At 40.9% G+C, this 21286-nt stretch overlaps 1 protein-coding gene across 1 annotated transcript; it reads left to right on the plus strand.

The window, feature by feature from the left end:
* Positions 1-1155: 1155 nt before the first annotated feature.
* alas1 (aminolevulinate, delta-, synthase 1) lies at positions 1156-8743 on the plus strand. The gene is made up of 11 exons (XM_035389144.1): positions 1156-1310; positions 2957-3171; positions 3455-3631; positions 3920-4051; positions 4415-4637; positions 4770-4954; positions 5171-5350; positions 5548-5712; positions 6448-6716; positions 7036-7198; positions 7840-8743. Exons 2-11 carry the CDS (start codon positions 2973-2975, stop codon positions 7998-8000), a joined length of 1854 nt encoding a protein of 617 aa, XP_035245035.1. The 5' UTR covers positions 1156-1310; positions 2957-2972; the 3' UTR covers positions 8001-8743.
* The last annotated feature ends 12543 nt before the right edge of the window (positions 8744-21286 follow it).

A 21286-nucleotide genomic window follows, 5' to 3' on the forward strand; every position in this document is an offset into this window, starting at 1 on the left:
ATTTTCCTACAGTCCGTCCAGAAATGTGTTTTTATTCCGCCATGACAGGGATGGCAAAACGGAGCTTTAGAAAGTCGCCAGCAGTGTATGCGCAAGCTCGAAAATGCATTTCTCACAGAAAAGGTAGTTTGTCGCCTTTTTTTAGTTCATTACAGTGGTGATAGAAGTGACAATAATTGAGTGGTAGGCCTACTGTGCTATTAGCCTTTATTGATCGCCGAACAAAGTTAATGTGAAGTAGCTAACACAATGGGACAGCACTAACAGCACTAACCCATAAAAATGTACTTTGAATGGTACTTGCTCAATCGAACGGCACCGAATATAGTCAGCGGCACCGACATTTTCAGTCACACCCTCAATAAACGGCAAAAGTTCCAGTAGAAGATTGAATTAAATCTTTTAAAATACATTTTCTGAAACGTTATCGATTCCGCTTGGCCAAAAATAAAAAAAATTAATGGACTTTTTCAAACATCATGTAAACCCACTGAGTAGGCCTATGTGTGAAATCATGGGCAGGGTATCTATCTGCTATCCTGACTGCAGTGGGAAGCTCATTCCACCACCGGCAGGCCAGAACTGACAAAACTCTAAAGTTAGCATCCTTGGACACTATGGTGAAGGGGACTGCCCACAATCTTTAGAGCAATGGTATGTCTGCCCCAGTACAAGCAATGTGGAGATCCAGAAATGCATTATCAAAATGCACAGGTACCAGGACTTCTGCTGTTGAGAACTGGGGATAGACATTAGGTGGAAGGGTAGCCTATATCTTATTTTCTGTTATGGAAGCAAAGTATTTTTTTTAATTAACACAACGTACTATGTCATTAAATATTTTGATGAAAATACTTCTTCAAGATGACGGCATCTCAATAATGTAATTAATATAAACAACGACTGAATAGGAAAACAAAAATAAATACAAATATAAACAAAAAGGGGTAATAAATGTGATAAAATTTCATTATTTAGTTTCATTATCTATCGGGTTTTAGTTTTTTCAATAAAAAAAATGTCAAGATTACCTGCTGACTTGAAAACCCAGGGTAAAATATTTTTTTCCTGTTACTTCGAGAGAAAACAAGGAAGCTGAGTGGGAATTGACGTAGGTCCACATTTCTCGCGAGACTATGTAAGGCGTCGATCGTTTAAAACTGACTGCATTGGGCTTGTCCTTTCGTTCGTCCTCAGTGAAGGATAACGGTGAACATCAGTAACGTAGTGGAAGTTTGCCCGTAAAAAGCACTTTAGATTCACTTTGGCACACCACATCCACTCTGAAGTTGTCACAAGTGGATCACGAGGTAAGGAAGAAAATCAGGTTAACGCGATTGGTCTCGCTAAAATGCTAGTTAAGTAAGCTTTAGCAAGTTCCCGTAACGTGGAAATGGTCAATTCGTTAGCAACTTGTAATGCTTAGCTATGCTTAGCTATGCTTAGCAAGCATATGCGAGCTATTAGAAGAACCGTTCATTTGTAAGGTATTATAGCAAGTAGTTTGCTAGTTGTGGTCACAAAGTTGATTGTTGTAAATGATCTGTATCGGATAGATTATTTCTTTCTAACGTTAGCAAGTTTGGCTAACGATTCACCGGCTCCTGTCGGTGATGACGACAGTGTTAGCCAAGTTGCCGGTTCAGGCACTGCAGTTTTTAGATGGGTTAGACTAGCCAACTCGGGGTGAGCTAACGTTAGTCAAGTGAAAAAGCGTGCTTAACCAGACCACCGCGTTGCTATGTAACGGTTAACTTTAGCATTACTGAATTAAACTAACGAAAGCTATGAACTTGTCTTGCTAGCCTTGTTAGTCTAGTATTTTTAAATACATTTTTATACGTAGATAAATTATTCATAACTGTTAGCCTCGGTGAAGTGTGTTTGCTGTAACGCGTAGCTCGTTAATTCACGTTGGTAACGTTATGCTACTTGTTAACATAATCGGCTGTTCCAATCTGGTCATTTCAGTCTAGGGTTTTATGTGTATAATGGTATATAACATTTAACTAACGTTATTTAATACTTGGTTAACATTGACTAACGTTAGTGAACGCATTATTTTCCCAACACTTACCGTGTGCAAGCCATCTGACTACAATCTAGTTTAGGCTTAACGTTGTCTAGCTAACGCTAGATTCTTTTTTCGCTTACGCGGTTTACGGTAATGTTCCTATACTTTTACTGGCTAACTAACTGTAAACGAATAAAATGACTAGCTATACTGTATATTGTGTAACCTGGTGTGACCTGTTACATGTGACGTAGTTTCAGAATGGACGTCTGCCATTCTTGCGACCTAACTTGACCCTTTTTAAATGCGAGCACGAACTCGATCGGGAACGGTATTGCAAGTGATGAGGAACATTATTCTTGATCATTATCTATTGTTTCTGCACTTGCTTAAGTTAAAGCTGCCATGCAAAGTGAGCTCTGTTTTGGGTTCGCGAGACTTGTTTCCGCATCAAGTTACATATCAACATAATCAGATCCAGCAATGTCTAGGGAACTTGTGTGCCAGTAAACTAGTTTCAGGGGAGGCTCTAAGCATAGGCGGTCGCCAAGGGCACTATCCCTCCGGGGGCGGGGTGTTGGGGCAAAGAAATCCACAGTTTATTTGCTTTCGGATTTACGTGAAATCTTACGTTAATTTTACCTTTCAATATAGGAAGCACTCTGAGCATATGACGTACATATCATTAATATGGAAAGGCAACGCCCTCTACTGTCTACTGCTTTGATTTCCGCCGATGTCATGTCTTTTGAGAGCTCTCGCCCATGAAATCAAACGTTTCTTTGTTAAGCAGTTATGGATCTGATCATTCATAAGTTACTTTGCTTAATACCTAGAGACCAGCTAGGTATATTTCACCAGTTATGGGGCTTTATTTGATGTGGCAAAAAAAGCATATATTTTACATCAGTTAATCACTTGGGGTGATGTAATTGGTTTCAGATTTGGACAATCAACAATGGACACCATCATTCGACGCTGCCCGTTCCTGTCCCGCGTGCCCCAGGCCTTTCTGCAGCAGGCTCGCAAGTCCCTGGTGGTGTACGCGCAGAAGTGCCCCGTGATGATGGATCTGGCCTCCAGGCCTTTCGCCCGGGCCCTGTCCTCCTCCTCCTCTAGCTGCCAGAAGGCTGAAGACACTAGCTCCACCAGTGAGGGTGAGTCCCATGCCCTCTTTACCAGGCGAGCGTGCCTCAAGGCCTGGATGGCACCCCAGCTTTTCTTCCAACCAAACATTTTCCACCCGCAACACACGCGCAGTCCGCAGCCAGAGCTCATGCATATGCATGTCAGATAAATGTACTGGACTCATTGAATGATTAAGAGCAGAAGACCCTAAGTAGATCATCGCTCCCTGGGGACCCGCTTGTACTTTGTGATGGTAATGGGTCCTCTGTGTTTTTGTGCTGTTGTCCTCATTGGATGTTGATTTAATTTCAGGCCCCAAAGGATTGCCAAAGATGCCCCCTGGGCACCCCATGCCCCCTGCAGGCCAGGCCGTGGCCTCTAAGTGCCCCTTCCTGGTGGCAGAGATGGGGCAGAAGAACAGCAGCGTGGTGCGGCAGGCCAGTTTGGAGCTGCAGGAGGATGTCCAGGAGATGGATGCTCTTCGCAAAGGTAGACCAACCCGTTCCTCTTCCGTACCTCTTTCTGACTACATCTATGTCTGTATGAGAGTTCGGGCTAATTCCATTCCTATTTTTTGGTAATAAATTGAATTTTGAGTCAGTATTTGGAAAATGGCAGTGCTAGTAGAACATTATGGGTGGTTTTCCAATTTGCATGAATTGAAATGGAACTGAGCCCACCCCCAGTGCTTTGGACGTATCGGTCATCAAGCATTGTCCTTAGCAAAGCTGACCGTTTATGTGCTGCAGCCATGACTGATCCTGTGCTTTCACGCAGAGCGCCCTGTGACCCCCCCTATGGTCAATGTCACCAAGGCTGACGGGGAGGACCCCAACAACCTCCTGAAGAAGCTCCTGCAGCAGCGCCCCACCAGGGTGTCTCATCTGCTGCAGGAGAACATGCCCAAATGTAAGTCCTGCAATGGTCTCAGTGTATGTATCTAACAACCATTTTCACCCTTTTAAGGCATTGTTCAGTACTGTGCAGTTGACTTGCACATTAAACCAAGGATGCAGTGCAGTGTTTAAATCTCCCAGTACAATACATGGTTAATTTACAGAATTCTTGAACATCAGATTGACATTTTGTAAAATATTTTTTATTTAACAGCCATAAAATTTTTGTATTTATTTAAAAGTATATTCCTTCCACTATATCTAGTGGTAGATATTGATGCTGCAGTTAATTCTCCGTATAAGCTTTTGATATCGAATGACTGGGTTTCCAACAAGAAATGAATTGCAGTTGAAGGTTCTTGTTTCTCTCTTGCAGCAATTTCAAACTTCCACTACGACAAGTTCTTTGAGAAGAAGATCGAAGCCAAAAAGAACGACCACACATACCGTGTGTTTAAAACTGTGAACAGGCGGGCGACCACCTTCCCCATGGCGGATGACTACACGGAAACGCTCACTACCAAGCGCGACGTGTCCGTTTGGTGCAGCAACGACTACCTGGGCATGAGCCGCCACCCGCGGGTCATCCACACTATAATGTGAGTGTTTTGTGTGTGCGCGTGAAAACGGTTTAAAAAGGAAAGGGGGGTGGGGGGGGGGGTGCCTTGAAGCTTCTGATCCAGGTGCCTGTTGCATGTGACGTTCTGACGGGAATGTCTTTTTCCCTGCAGGGACACTTTACGGAAGCACGGATCCGGAGCTGGGGGCACGCGGAACATCTCCGGGACCAGCAAGTTTCACGTGGACCTGGAGCACGAGCTAGCAGACCTGCACAACAAGGACGCAGCACTGCTCTTCACTTCCTGCTTTGTGGCAAATGACTCCACCCTCTTCACCTTGGCCAAGATGCTGCCAGGTAATATCTTCACACAGTGTGTGAAACCCAGATTTAAAGCTGGGTTTCAGTGTTAGTCCTTGGGGGGGGGGGGGGATACATCTCTGAGTCCTTTGAGCAGTGTTGATGGTAATCAGCCTTCTACCACTTCTCAGAAGTGTGTGTGTGTGTGTGTCCATGTGAGGGTGAGTGAGGGAACAAACGTTATTTTCTGAAGTGGTACTTGTGTTTGCACAGGCTGTGAGATTTACTCCGATGCCGGGAACCACGCCTCAATGATCATGGGCATCAGAAACAGTGGCGCCAGCAAGTTTGTCTTCCGTCACAATGACGCCAATCACCTACGAGAGCTGCTGCAGAAGTCTAATCCTTCAGCTCCGAAGATCGTGGCCTTCGAGACCGTGCACTCCATGGATGGTGAGCAGGGCCTTGGTTTCTGAGGGGTTTTGTGGTGCGGTTATTTGAAACGTGGTGTAGTGTGTCAGAGAAGCCGCCGCGGATTTTCAGCGCCCCTGTTGTACAATGGCGTTGTTGTTTTGTAAGGTCGTGCGACCGTGAGAAATGGGTTTTGTGAGCCCTTTGAATAGGCGCTTAAGTGAGCTCTTCTGCTGAAGGTGCTGTGTGTCCGCTGGAGGAGATGTGTGACGTAGCCCATGAATTTGGCGCCATCACATTTGTGGACGAGGTGCACGCAGTTGGCCTGTATGGACCCAGGGGAGGTGGGATCGGAGACCGCGACGGAGTCATGCAGAAGATGGACATCATCTCTGGGACTCTCGGTAAGGAGGCTCGTATGCGCCGAAGGCCATTAATGGTTAACAGGTATTCAAGCTCTGGAATAATGTCATTTCTTTCTGATGGTTGTTTGTGGGTCTGAATGCTTTGTGCGCTGTAACAAGATTCCTGCCTGAAAGAAAATGGGCCGGTTCTGGCATTGTAACTTAATGCGGCCAGAGGCAAACGGGGAACAGAGGCTGTTCACCTGTTGCTAGGAGACACTTCTGTTTAACTGGCATTTTGCCTCTGTGAAAGGTTGAAGCCTCAGTAGGGCTCAGCTGCTTCCACGTCATATTAAAGAAGACATGACTTATTTGTGTAGATGCACTAGTTGAGTTGTATATCAATTTAAAAAAAGTTTTTGACAACGTGTTTAGGGTTAGAGTACACTACATAATATAAAATGGTGCACAAAATGTAACATTCAGGCTGTATAAACAAATTGCATTACAAATTGTATAAAACAAAATGGTGGGTAAAAGCAAACAATTCCTACGCAGATATTCCAAGTCATGGCTGCTTAAAAAAGGGAAAACTGCAAAAGAGATGGGGTCATTCATAATGAATACTAGCCCTGTACATGGATCATGTTGTATCATGTATAATAAGGTATGCACTTTGTATCAGGGAGGGGAAAGGTGAGAGAGCTGTGGCCCTCCTCCTCTGAAAAGCCTTTTGGCTCTTTTTGAACGGATCGTTGTCTGTTTTCAAAAGCAAGCGTTTCCTGCGTGTCACAGGCAAAGCCTTCGGCTGCGTGGGAGGCTACATCGCCAGCACTGCCGCCCTGGTGGACACAGTGCGCTCCTACGCCGCCGGCTTCATCTTCACCACCTCGCTGCCGCCCATGCTGCTGGCGGGCGCCAAGGTGTCGGTGCAGACGCTGAAGGGCGAGGAGGGCCGCGCGCTTCGCCGCAAGCACCAGCGCAACGTCAAGCTGCTGCGCCAGATGCTGATGGACTCGGGCCTGCCCGTGGTCCACTGCCCCAGCCACATCATTCCAGTCAGGGTCAGTACACGGTCGCTGACTCTGGGCTGCATGCGGGGTAGGGGGGTAGGGGGTAGGGGGTAGGGTTTCCGTCGTCTCTGAGCTGTGTGCGGGGGAGGGGCGGGGGGTGGTCAGGTGCTGTGAATAACCTGTGTTTAGGCTGAGTGTGGGTGGACCTGCTGTTTTCTTGGAATGTCCTGTGGTGAAGGCAGGGTTAAGTGTGAACTGCTGTAGTTTCTGGGCGTGGTCCGGTGGGGAGGCCGTCGTTAAGTGTCGAGCTTCCGCGTGGGAGCGGCGCATTGTGCCCGGTTTCAGTTTGCCCTACCTTTCGCTCCCGCAGGTTTCAGACGCAGCGAAGAACACGCTGGTGTGTGACATCATGATGAGTAAGCACAACATCTACGTCCAGGCCATCAACTACCCTACTGTAGCCCGGGGGGACGAGCTTCTCCGCATTGCCCCCACGCCTCACCACACCCCACAGATGATGAACTACTTTGTTGGTGGGTACCATGAGGTTTTAGGTTTTGCCGTTTTGTGAGGATTTGAGCATTGTACTCCAGTTACCTTGAATTAGTTTCTGTCTGGCATGGTAGACAGTTGAACCATTGTATTACAACCAAGGCAAATTAACTGAAATGTAGGCAAAGCCATGTATGCTTGTACAAGATTCCTGGCAGCCAAATTCCCCCACACCCACTCGCCGAAAGAAAGAAAACCAAAGAGAGTCTTTCTTTCCCCTTAAAATTAGAGAGAAAAGACTTCTGCGACCATTTCTGCCATCAAAGGCTTACCAAATCTGACCAGATAACCGCGTTTACAGAAGGACCTCCCTCATTACAGATAATGGTTTTAGTGCAGCAGCTGATAATGGAGGGTGGGGGATAAGCAGATGTCTGGATACTTCTCAGGAGGCTGAATGGGGGGGGGGGGGGAACCAGTTCTCTGCTCAGTCACATTCCACCATAAAACTAATGGAAACCTAATGCATGCGTCACAAGTGTAAGTGAAATATTTGTTGGAACGGGCAGAAAAAACATTGCCTTGCTCACAAAGCAAGGCTTCCGTTACACTGCAGCGTTTATACGGTAAAGTGATAAACTGAAGGCTTCAGGCGATTAATTTCATTTGAATCTCCCAACAGAAAAGCTGGTGGAGACCTGGAAGGAGGTGGGCCTGGAGCTGAAGCCCCACTCCACCGCCGAGTGCAACTTCTGCCGGCAGCCGCTGCACTTTGAGCTGATGAGCGAGAGGGAGAAGTCCTACTTCAGTGGGATGAGCCATCCCATCAGCGCCTGCGCCTGACCCCCACCCCCCCTCTACAAGCCCACCCGTCTCTTCTTTTTTCAGCTGTCATAACTTATTTATTTTAAAATTCAATGTATACTGTATGTATGGGAAATAAATGCCAGAGAGGAAGAATGCTGTTCCGTGTGTTTTTCTCGCAAGGAAGAACATGTCATTCAACCGGAAATGCAAAATTGCATTTGTTTTGTCTTTGTCATCTGCAGACTTCCAGTAAAAGGCGGGCACATTTTTTGTTACATTTTTTAAAATGTTGCATACAAATTTACAATATTGTAAGGTGTGGTGGCTGTAATGCAGTTTTCTTTCTAGTATTTCATTTGTTTTCATTCACTGCAAGATATTTCATCCTCATACTGTTCTAGCCCACACTTGCAGGCGTTTGTGGTATCCTTTCAATCAGCAGCTAATTAAGTTAACAAAGTTAACAAATTAACAATGTGTATGAAATTCTTTAGCCAATCAAAAATTGGGATGAGTGAGTGCAGAAACCTAGCAGACACCTGCCCTCCTGGACATCTATGGCATAACTAGTGGCTTCATTAAGTCCTGTATCCACCTCTGGGTGTACACAAACTCACAGGTCAGAACCACAGGTTTGTGAAGACATAGTTCTATTCATCAGCTGCCATATTTTGATATTTATAGAGTAATTTAAAAAAGATACCTACACTACTAGGCTTCACAGTAGGCACTCTAAAATGTTTATGAAGTGCAATGCTCCCCTCATGCAAATCAGCACATATAGACATTTCCTGAACCACCTGGCTTAGTGTTGACTTTTCTTTTTCCAGCTACACTGAATACTACATTTTATATTTTTTGTTCTGACTAATAAAATGAAAGTGAAAATCTAAACTTTGACAAAATATTTGTGCACTGATTTCATACTCTTGCTATTTGTGGTAATAATGTAATTTGTGTTTTTTCTGTGCGCACATACTTATAACTCCTGAAACTAATCAACCACCAAATCGGAACTACCTTTTTGTTTGTCCAGTACTAATCTGCTACTTCTACCTATGCTGTTTCTCTTTTTTAATTATAATCAACTAGCTGCTAAACAAACAGTGAGTAAAACTTAGTTTTACAGTTGTATGGATGGCAAAGACCAGCAAAATGCAACTTAAAATGCTGTCTTTTAGAAATAGATTGACCAATCGGTAATCTCTGAGCTCACCACTTCCTGGTGCATTATCACTTCCAAAGAGTGATAATGCATCAGGAATCCATAAATGGATTGTAAAAGCATACATGTACCATCTTTCAGACAATGCAAAGTCTACATTTTAGTATTTGTCTTAATGCACTGTCTACAATAAGAAGTGTGAGTGTGCTGGATTTTTCAAAAGTTGGCATGTTATAGGCAAATATGTACACGGTGTTTAACGACCAGTTCTTAATACTGATGTTAATTTCAGCCAACAAAGCCAAACTTTTAGTTGCTGAAATAATAATGGATTATGCACCTGAGATAACAATGATGAGACCAGGTCATTCAGCCCAACAATACTCGCCATTTTCCTGACTAAATTGTACCTAATGCTCTGATTACCTGCAGATTAGATATTATCTAACACAGTATCAAGCCTGGTCTTGAAGAGCTCTATCCAGCAAAGAGTCAGATTAGTCTCTGAAACATCCAGGGGCATTATAAGGAGGGGGGAAACTTACAGGGGCCCTCAAAAAATATTGAAACACAGGATTTTCTGAGGTGGTGAGGCTCAGTGTGAGATCTTTCATGAGGCCCAAAATCCCTGGTGGTGCCCCTGGCCACACCTGGTGGAGTGAGCACACACACCTGGGTTGTGCTAGCTAATGAGCCCAGGTGTTTAAAGATGTGCCCCCCTCCGCAGTATGGGGCTGAGAGCTGGAGCACATACGCTGAGAGAGAGCAGGTCTGTTTGTGTGGCAGAAAGATTATTTTACAGAAAGTAGAAGTGATTTTGCTGAAAAGCTTAGGCGCTGAAATGAAATGCTTTTACTGTGCTTGGTTTGTTTTGTCATTCATGTTTTTGTTGATTACATTTGCCCAAAACTCATGAGGGAAAAGGGCGTTTGTTTTTTTGTTTTTGTGTCTGTGGTGAAAACCCGGAACTGCCGCTTCTCCCTCCCAGGGGTGACACATGGTGTGTTAAGCAAATGCAAAATGTGACATTAGGTCCTAATTTTGATGAAATGTAGCTATGGCACTTCCCTTTTGTTTTTCATTTTATTTAATGCTCGGTGTACTCCTAATCATTCTGAAGTATTCCTTTTTTTTATTAATTTTATTTATTAGTACTTTTCTCTAATCACAATGCTTTACTTCATTGTGGCATATGCGAGGAAGAAAGACACACAATTTAAGCTTCCTTATTGTTGTTTAATATAAAAGTATTAATAAGAAACGCAAATTTTAACTTGGTATAACAAACTCTTCCTTATGTACAAAAAGCTTGGCTTCCTCATAAAAAAAACTTCAATCTAAGTCTTGCCTGACAACTTGGAAGAGGGTGGATGGAGGTAACCATGTGCAGCTTGCTTTTGGTAACAATAACTGTATATAAAATGTCGGGATGAAGCTGTGGTGACCTATATTCATTGGGGAAAGTCACAGAAAATAGAAATAAATGTATCTCTGTAACAAAGCAATGACAAAATTATACCTGGATTTCTAATCGCCTTACTTACGACGAAAACGCAGTGGCCTAGATTTCTATCAAAATACAGTAGAAGGTCTATTTGAAATGATATGGAATTGAATGACCAGATGACCTACTTTCATAGGGGTTGTTGGATTTATCTCTATCTGTTCTCCCCTCCACAAATATCAAAGGAAACCTGCTTGGAGCAATTAAGTCATGTTGCAGATCTTATCTCTACACAAACCTGGGGTGCCCTGGAGTTTTTTTCCTTTGAAAGTTCTATTGCTTTACCTTCTGAAAGAAACACAGAACATCAAAACTACTGGGGGCCAGAGGCCCAGCATGGCTACAGAATGTACCAGGTTCATGGTTTCCATTGACTTTAAGTTTGAATGCAATCTATGACATTTAATTGAAGCCATTGCTTGAATATCTTTATGTATATATCTATATATAATGGTTGAGGCCCGAAAGTTGAAATCTACATTTTTAGAAGTGTTCTCGTTATTGTTTGCTTCTCAAAAAGCCTTGCTTCATTTTAAGTGAATTTCCCACACCCTGTTTCTCAAAGGCTTGCTTCATTTCAAGTGAAATGTGAGGTCTCCTCTCAGATGATATGACCCAGTCCAGAAAGAGGAAGAGGGATTTCAGATGTGTCAGATGTGTCCATTCTACACTACATGAAAAGGGAACCCATGCATATATGTCCACTGAGAGATGATCGGTTAAAAGAGGTGGCATGCTGAATATCAGTGGGTTACTTGCTTTGTTTAAATGTGGAGTTGGCTACAGTGTCATTTCTCTTACCAAATTACATATTTGGTGCAAATTTCCAGAGTGACTTACACGGCTTACATTCAATTAATTTATACAGCTAAACTTTTGGTAAAACAATTCAGAGTAAATACCTTGGTTAAGGATATAACGGCAGTGCTTCTTAGTCAAATTCATTGTAACTCTGATGTTGCAGTCAATCCTACAGCTTCAGAGTTACAGTATAAGCCCAGTTCCTTATGTATTTTGCTTACCGTGCCACCTGAATTTAACTGAATAAAAGTTTGTTAATGGTGCACCTGTGTGAAACATTGATCTGCTGACCTACATGCATACGTCAGCCCTGAATCTGAAAAGATTCTATCTCACAACGGAAGCTAGGCCAAACCCATAATAACAGCCTCATTTGACAGAGGCACAGAGAGCCTGCCTTAGTTCTAACAGAGGTTGGAGAGACCGTTTCTAGAGACTTAAAGCTTTGTACCGAAGAAGACCAAAGCAAGTGGTAACCCTATGCTTTCTGGGAGTGGCTCTGTTAATACTACGTAATAGACTACGTGCGCCACTTGCACCATTTATCTGATTTGATCAAGCCAGCTGCCAGGTGGAAGGGTCTCTGTGTGTAGATAGCTTCATTCCACTGACCCATTTTTGTATCCACGGCAACACATCCTGTTCAAGACCTAGGCAACGCTCTCCCCTGGGTTAAGCCATTAAACCTTGGCTGCACAGCAAGCATTTCTAACATGCTTGACTTGAAAACATTCAGCCATCAGCAATGGGCTTTGAGGGCAAAGAGGCAAATGCAGTTAAATGCATTCCAGAGGCACTTCCTCCTTTTTTTACATGTCGTGTTTGAATTTCAAACCTGTGTGTGCGCGCGCGCGTGTGTGTGTGTGTGTGTGTGCACTGCAACACAAGAACTTAGAGAGAAGTTATTTTACATCTTCATTTTTGAGTTCAATGCTGATCTAATTCAGTCAACTGCAACACTTTACAGAAAACCAGGGCATTGGAAAAATTGGGCAAGCCCAAGGCCTGACCCCCAAAAATCCAGTAAGTGCAGTAAAAACTCCCTAGTAGGAAAGGAAACACTGAAATTGAAGAAAGCTTATGAAATAAGTCCTTTAAACAATGAGCTTCTTCATGAGCTTTTTTCTACATGAAAGCATACCAAGTCACTGAAATATTCCTCACCTGAAAGGTCTTTCACAATTGTACTGTTTCTTTGTGTTCTGTAATACTGAACTAATTAAGATCCTCATCAGGGCTCTCCTGTCATTGTGTTATAAGGGCCTCAGGATGGAATGTGCTTATATGACCTTCTCTGTGTTCAAATTCCAAGGAATCTTGAATAACACACACAACACATTCAATAAAGATTGTCTTTATTTTATTTTATAATTATTTTAGAATTCTGGAAATTTCAAATAAGAATTATTATTCTTTAAAGTATTCGGACAGAAATTTGGAGAAATAACTTCCCACAGATGCCCTGATGCAACAGAGTTGAAGTGTTGGTAATTTCCAAATAAACCGCATCATTTTGAAACTTCAGTGCATTTTAAGGCTTTGTAAATGACACAATGATAATGTCATCTGGACTTTCAGAGAAACTTTCATTTGACATAGATTCTGTTATTTTGTTTCTACCTGAAATTTATTTGTGAATGATTATCATCATGTGATGATCATCAGTTCATCACTTCTTGCCTTTTTCCCCAGTACAAATATCTCCAAAGCAGTGGCTTCATTGCAGGGAGTATACCTCCTTGGTTGCATCACAAAATATTACATTTTTGTGTAATGTAATTTAAGTTCTATTTTGTGTCTATTGTTACCTTTATCTGTATGCACATACATTTTCATAATTTGTTTAAGAAATGTCACAAATGATGATATGATGATAAATAACAGTGACCCTCTGATACCCAGCTAGGGTTCACAGAAAAAAAACAAGTTACACAAATTGGAAAAGAGTAAAATAGGCAGGGAGAATTTACCAAACAAAGGAACTGCATGACCTTTTCCAGTCTAGTCATTAAACACGTGTCTGTGAAAAGCAGCCTGGTAGTTCCAGTATTGCGACACACACATGAGCGTCACGCCCCTTAGGCATTCTCCTGCTCTTGTCACTGTTCGGCTTACTGGCTTTCACTGCACACGTGCAAAGTTGTTTCCTTCTCGTATCTTTCCTCCAGGAACTTTGGACGTTGTGTTTACACATTTTACTGAAAAGTACTCTTCCTCCCTCACCCCCCCCCCCCCCCCCCCCCCCGCACCCAACATGTTATCATTAACCTTGACTCATGAAAGAGAGGGAGTGATCATTATCAAAAGCCATATATGGGCATGTCTTCACTTCCCAGGATGTACCCCTTACATTCAAGGACCTAATTATTAAAGCGGGGGACTTTTTATATTCAAAGCAACAGGGAGGAAAAAGCTGGCCCACACAACAAGTAAAATACTACGCCAAGCACTAGGCATACATTTGAAGCTACGTAGCTGTGTAAGGAATTCATCTGACCCATTTTCTCTCTGGAGTGGTTAGACTATTACTTCCTGGATTGTTAGAGTGCTGTTCATTCCACGCTCACCATATACATGCCTCTCCTCTCTTCCCCATTTGTCCTTTAGTTACCTTTGTTCCTAGTGAGTATAAGGGGTACTGTTTTTTTGTTTGTTTTGTTTTACAGTAGAAATGCCATGACCATCATGACCTTAATAGTGGGTGTCATAAAAGCTGTCTTTGACGTTGCCTTGTCTTTTTTTAACAGCTGTCCCGGTAGTGAACAGAGATCATTTTCCTCATCAGTATTTTTTTCCTGACATGTACAGTATATATTAAGTGTGATTTGAGCAGTAGTCTACTGGGAGAAAAAAACCCACCCAAGTATAATGTCAGAACAAAAGTTCATGAAATGGGGGGGGGGGGGTGTGATTAAATGTAAGCTGAGAAAGGCTTAGTCTGTCCAATATGAGTGACATCTTGGCCTAAGCTGTGTGGTGTTCTCAGGGACAGAGGGCTGCCTGGACCTGAGCTAATACAGCAGAGCAGATGTCCTGCAAGGCCAGGTGGAAATTCCTCTCACTCCCCCCACTCTGGGTTTATGGGAAATAACTTGGCTCCTCACTGGGCGCATTCATATTCTGCAAAGGGAAAGCCTGCAAACCATGAGTCTTTGACCTTGAGGCCTTATCTCCTATTATCTATGGCCAAGGACTAAAATGATATCTGAGACCTGCATTGGCCTTAATCTTGGGCATAATATGATTAATTGAGTCCTGTAAAAATTGCCGATATTAACAATTTGTGTGGTTTTATTTGACGTATGAGACTATGTTAACATTTGCTGAAATTGTACACAACTTGCACTTTATGCCTTAGACGTATTTTGAGCTGACAGGCGGTGAACAGCGCAAATTAGGACAGACTAGACTGCCTAAAAATTTTGATGAGCTTCACCAAAATTGCACTGTGGTACGCGATATTGACTGACACCCCATCCCCCACCCACAGAGCAAGTCGCAAAATTACCAAAAGCGATGTGCCAGGCTGGAAAATAGAGCCCTTTATACCTGAATCAATCAGGCAAACAGTTCCTTTCCGTCTGGCTCATTGTTTAAAGGACTTCCGTCTGGTTATTTCACTATGAATATTTACCGTTGTGTTTCCTGGTCAACATTCCATACACAGATTGTCCTGAAGGTTCACTTGAATGGGCTCTTGGATGCTCAGCAAATTGCGTAAGCTGAGTCTGACACACATAGGCAATTAAAACAACAATGCTAGTGCTCTGTAGAATGAAATGGGCTCTTGTGCGTGCATAACAAAAGCAGCCTGCTGAGCTTCCTGGGAGAGGTCAGTTATCCTCTGGCCAAAACAAGACACCGTGCCAAGCTCTGCAGGATTTCTGTAATGGGCGGAAGAGTCTGCAGTAGAATATAAGCATGATAACAAACTCAGTCACGCAAGAAGGACAATAATTCTCAAGAGTATAAGTACACGCAGTTCACAGTAGATTTGGCTTCCCAAATTCAGGTTTATTTGTCATATGTTTGAAAACAAGCAGACTAGTTTTAAAGCAGTGAAATGCTTATTCACATGAATTGTACTTACGTGGATTGCACAGAGTATGATAGAATTTGTATAATGACTTACAATATTCTTCTGGAAAATTGTCTCAAAGGACATTTTGTGGAGGGAAATGGGTTCCATCTTCATTTACTAACTTATCATAGTAAAATAAGTGTATGTTCACCTGACTTTCTGTGGAAATCAGCTATGAGTAATTTGTAGACTTTGTGAATTCATGACAGGAGAGAAGTAATATGATAACACTTTGCTGTAATGACATGCAGTAAAACTACATGTTCAATAATAAATAAATAAAATATTATGTTTTAATAATTTGATAAAACAAAGATCTATTCACTACTGTGGTTTGTTTTCATTTCCTTGTTTCTAAGCAAGTCACATACATACTGTAAATCAGTTTAGTGGACATATGGAGGAAGTGATTTTCATTTATTAAAACATTCTTCAGTATATGAATCATTCTTTAGTATATGAACAAAAAACCTGGCACCCATTGCTAAATTTATCAAGACAAGCAAAGATTTCATGCTGAAAGAAGCTTAATACAATACCTCTTGTGACCTTGTGTTACACCAGCAGGACGAGTTTTTCAGAATGAGGAAACCTGTTGTTTGTTTTGGATTTCATTCCATGATAGAATCACACAACCTGGCTATTTTCTGAAAATGTACACCATCCTGCAGTAGATAGACATGCTTTCATTGGCTGCTGCTATGTACAGAATCCTTCCCTGGAATTTAGACTTTAATCAAATTGATGAGTATGTAGATAGAGACAATGATAGAAACTAATTCCAGCATCACCCCTTACAGTTATATGGATTTAGTGGTCTGATCTTATTTAACAAAGAAAATTCTATAATCTATATTATATATCCAATAATTTTCCATGGGTCACTCTGGTACTTCCCCTCAAAAAATGCAGAAACAACATTGATATTTCAGTTTGTTGTTTACTTCCACATTAAAAATCAAAAATCAAACTGCTATGCCTGAAAATCAGATGTTCAAAGATTATGGCAAAGACCATGTCTATGGCCAATTCCCATGTAACCAGCAGAACAGGCTTATCATTATCCCTGTCAAAACACATTGGTTATTCGGACAGGGAATTCAGAAAGGTGTCATTAGTGCGCAGACCCAGAAGAACAGACATAACACTATGGTCAGTGTGGCTTCAGAGGTGACAGGTGGTGGGGCTAACCCTATTACATGACAATATGAGGGAAGAACACCACAGCTGTGTAGCCTGGCTCTTAAGCATTTAAACAGATTTGCCATAAGCCACAGTGAAGCCGAGGCAAGTCTCTCCACCATTCTGTGTCTGACACATCAATGTTGGTCTCATTTGAAATTTGGATACCCTTTATCCTTGTGCTGTGCAGATCTCATGACTTATGATCAGTAGTCTCTCAAATTTGGAACTTTAGAATTAGAATCTGACTGCAGTTTGACTCAAGAATAATGAGTAAACTGGACTTATCTCAGTGAATCTGAGGCATTTGAATCCCACCCATATCTTGGAGAAGTATTTCTGGGAAACAAATCAAAACAAATATTGTCTTCACTAATTATGCTAGGTGTGGAGTTACAGCAATTGTGGTCATAATGATTAAATCCAATGCATTTTCCCTGGACCAGTTGGACGTGTATGTTAGCATGACAATTTTGTATTAAAATGGTTATGCAAAAGAACCTCAAATCCTCATAATGCCGCTCTTCCCAAAATGCAGTTTGTCATATTCAAAAGATAAAAAGTTGTAACTGCAAAACACAATCATGTGCTTATATCTTCCCTAACGCCAATGTGTTACTGTGTTACTGTTAAAATACAGTGTTTTGGGGGGCTTCTGTTAAGGCGCTGTTCTAATGCATGGATACTGAACTCAGATCGTGCCAGTGCTGACTGTGGCCAGTAGCCCCACAGAGTAATGGACACTTGGATCTAGCATTACCCAGGGAAGAGAAGGTTTCAGTCAGCTGGGATTAGACTCTTATCAAGCACCAATAACCCCCACTAGTTTATCACCAGCAGGTTTGTCTGCTGAACTGCGCATGAAGTGCCTTCCTAAAGTGTCTTCCTAAAACTCATGTCTGTGAGAATCTGACTTACAAACTGTGCCGTACTAAGTAGCAGCAGTGGTTACATCACGTGCTTGTCCGTGCTCTCCAAAATCTGTAACAGAGGTTGTGATGAGCGATGCAGCATTAGCATGATTGGGCATGCTAAACTGGGCAGAACTTTCATGTTACATGTACTGCCATCCAGCACTTATATTGTACTTTGTATCATTATCTTGATGTTGTAGCTTGTCATGCCTCCCAGTTTGACTTGGCATAGGTTAGGTCAGAGAGTAATGTTTTCTTTGTGAACTGGACTTTGTGTGTTTATGGCTATGAATAACTGTTACAAAATGAGTATCGGACCTATGTTTTGTAGTTGTTCCAATGACCTTTGATATGCACTTATTGTACGTTGCTTTGGATAAAAGCATCTGCCAAATAAATGTAACGTAATGTAATCTCAGAAGGAAGCTGATATTTATCCTCATGGACATTTCAAACAAAATTAAAGAAAAAGGAAATGTTCTTAGCAGGAAATGGTGTTGCTAAATGACATAATAAAGATGAGCGTTTACAGCAACAGGAAAATAATCTCTCTCTGAACACCCTAGCACAAAGCTTAAACCAGGAAAAGGGAAAGAGGAAAAACATATTGCAATGACTTGCAAGCAATGATAGGCCTGTTGATCATTTATTATTTATTTCACATCCTGAAAACTGACCTGCTTTGAAGCTTTCATGCTGATGAGTTTGATATCAGTTAATTTTGTATTCCATTTTCCTGAATATATTCTTTAAATTCAAAATGTAACTTATTTTATTGTTGGTGTGGTCAAAGTTTTAATTTAACACCCAAGCATTGGTGTACATAAAGAGAATTTATCATAACATACTTAAATGTGGGTTGACATATTTAGATTTTGCTCAGTTAACATGCAAAATGCCAGGTTTTCAACATTCAAAAGAAATGATCAACATTTACAAAAGAATCTGCCTTGAGTTATTACCTCAGCCATAATATATTTTAGTGCTGAAATGCTTGACTGTAAAGTTAAATGCCTTTCCTAACTTCTGGTGACTGATGCGTGAAAATACCCAATTTTTAAATGTTTACATTAGAAATTATAAAGGAATTTAAACTTCCATATACAAATCTTGCAGGTTGCCATGTATGAAATAAGACTGACATGGATGACATTTTTGTGTGCTATATGACTACAGCTGTGACTCATGTGCCTTTTGTGTAATTAACGCTGTCAAAACACTGCACTTTCCTCTGACGTGGTATGTTTAGGAGCGTCGTTAGGGTTTGGCCCTAAAAGCTGAGGTATGATCCTGCAGATGAAGTGGTCAGTGTGGTTTGAACTACCACAGATAACATCAGTCCAGCGCTGAAGTAATTAAATACATTCTCAACAAGCTGCATTGGAGGTATATGCCTCCACCACTCTGAACACTCTGAATCTTAACATTTTGAGTACATGTTTAGTAGAAAAACAATTCAATTAACCCTTATGTTTGGTTTAAGTCAAACTGACCTATTTTAAACTTTGAGTAAAATAGGAATGACACATTTGATAGATGTATTTCATAACCAGTAACTAAACCAGTGTAAATTTGGTTCTATCTTGTGTTTATATTTGTTATTTATCGTCAAGATTTGCTATATGTCTTTTTGCCTATATGGTGTCTTTAAATGTAATAAGATGAAAAATTAATAGAGAATGTCAGTACAAAGCAATAAATATATAAACCTGCATGGAAACCTTGTTTCATTTACATTTTTCACAGATGAACATGATTTATGCACCCAGTGTCTTAATTATAGTTAATTATAGATTTAAAAAATATAAATTGCTAATTTTACTTGATAGAATAACATGTTGTTTTAACTTCATTATGAAAATCAATTTGGTATTCTCATAGAGATGATGTTATCAAGTACATGCAGTTCTAACGGGTCAATGCAAATCCACACTACAAGACATTTCCATCTCACAGTTTTGCAAATCAATCCAAGATGCTTTCCCATTCTGTAATAAACCAGCACGGTAATAACAATGGTTTCCACCCTGAGAGGTTCTGGGTGAGATTCTTTGTCAGCTGATTGTCATGAGGCAAAGTTATAAAAGCATATCTTTATTATATATTATCTCATAGCCATATGGCTTCCTGCTTGAATAGCCTTCTTCCCTAATGCTTGCAATTCCTTGAGGTGAAATGGTACCTAGAATAGGTGTATTTCTAAGCAGTCAGATATAATTAAGTGGCAGCTTCTTGGAAGGATAACTTCACTTTAATGACTGATATATTCTACAGTCTTTTGCAATTTTACGGGCATGAAAAAGATAAGGTAATGAGTATTGTTTCAAACTGGTGAAACAATGGACTTGTTTTGTCAAACATATCAAAACAAAAATAAGATCTGCAAAAGAGGATTGTTGGCTGTTGTTTTGTCATTGGTCCAGATTCATGTACACAATTTAATATTATGTGTTTGAAAACAAATATACAATTTGTTTTCCAGTATGCATTCTCTCCAAAAATGTACAATATCATGACATATAACTGAAAACATACAGCTAAATGATCGTTAATGGAGATACACAGTATTTCCGCCTTATGATTTTAAAATATTTTGTATAATTGCAGATTATAATGCATTGGGTGAGAGATAGGAATACACCCTGGAGAGGCAGTCAGTCTATCACACATGTCTTCGGACTGGAGAACCGAACACACAGACAACATGCAAACCATACAGAAACCCAGGACCTTCTTGCCGTGAGGAGACCCAGTGCACTGTGTCACCCCTTTTCTGCTCAATAATAACTGAAGAACACACTGCTTGAATGATACCTTACTAAATATAAGTATTGTTTTTCATTTTACTTTATATGTCCTATGAATTAACTTACTATGAATTATGAATTGACTAATAAATTTTCTGTTAAATCTGCTCAGTGATATTTCCTTCGTGAACAGCTCAAAATTGAACGGGATTTGAATTAATTTCGTCGAGAGCTGGACTGTGCATGCTTTGTGCGTCTCCTGCCCCCTGGTGTCTGAACAGTGACAATGTACTGAATATTTATGGTCGGTGGGTATACTGTATACTGCTCAATAATTGTATTGCAAAAGAGAAAACTTTTGTTACAACTATAACAATAATTTTTATAACATAATTATATTGTAATTTTTTCACTTGGTTTTAGAAATACAAGTTTGTAACTTGTAGTTTTCCCACTAATAAATCTAATAAATACTGAAATATCCTCTTGAGACCCATATTTTAATTTCTTCTCATAATACAAGTGTGTTCGATGGCATAAACATGTTGCAGTGAAAATATTTGGCTTTTTAATATTTTCAAAGACTCATTTCTCCTATAGGGGTCTTAAGAGGCTATATTAGAATAGAATATTTTACCAATATTGAAAAATATAATGCAATAACAGTAATGTAGGCACATGCACAAATTATTTCAGCTTTCAGAAACTGAACTACATATTTTAAAAATACATTGCTCTGAAATTTATATTTATCACTATATATTTTTTGCAAAGCAGTGCAAAGCAGTGTATCCCATTTCTAGAAGGGTTTTGAGAACTAATCATAGACCGGAACCAATTCATTCAACAAAGTATTGCATCGGAGCAAAATTGTATTTCGTCGGCAAACATGTGTTGTCATTACTTTCCCTTTAATTTTCAGACGCAA

This window comes from Anguilla anguilla, chromosome 13 (genome assembly GCF_013347855.1).
Source record: "Anguilla anguilla isolate fAngAng1 chromosome 13, fAngAng1.pri, whole genome shotgun sequence".
In the NCBI taxonomy this organism is placed as follows: Eukaryota; Metazoa; Chordata; class Actinopteri; order Anguilliformes; family Anguillidae; genus Anguilla; species Anguilla anguilla.

Bases quoted from the DNA above. Each gene is read 5' to 3' on its own strand.
- alas1 (XM_035389144.1), top strand. From the start codon at position 2,973: ATGGACACCATCATTCGACGCTGCCCGTTCCTGTCCCGCGTGCCCCAG. The intron at 5,713-6,447 runs GTAAGGAGGCTC...TGCGTGTCACAG, and splicing joins CATCATCTCTGGGACTCTCG to GCAAAGCCTTCGGCTGCGTG. The intron at 7,199-7,839 runs GTGGGTACCATG...ATCTCCCAACAG, and splicing joins GATGATGAACTACTTTGTTG to AAAAGCTGGTGGAGACCTGG.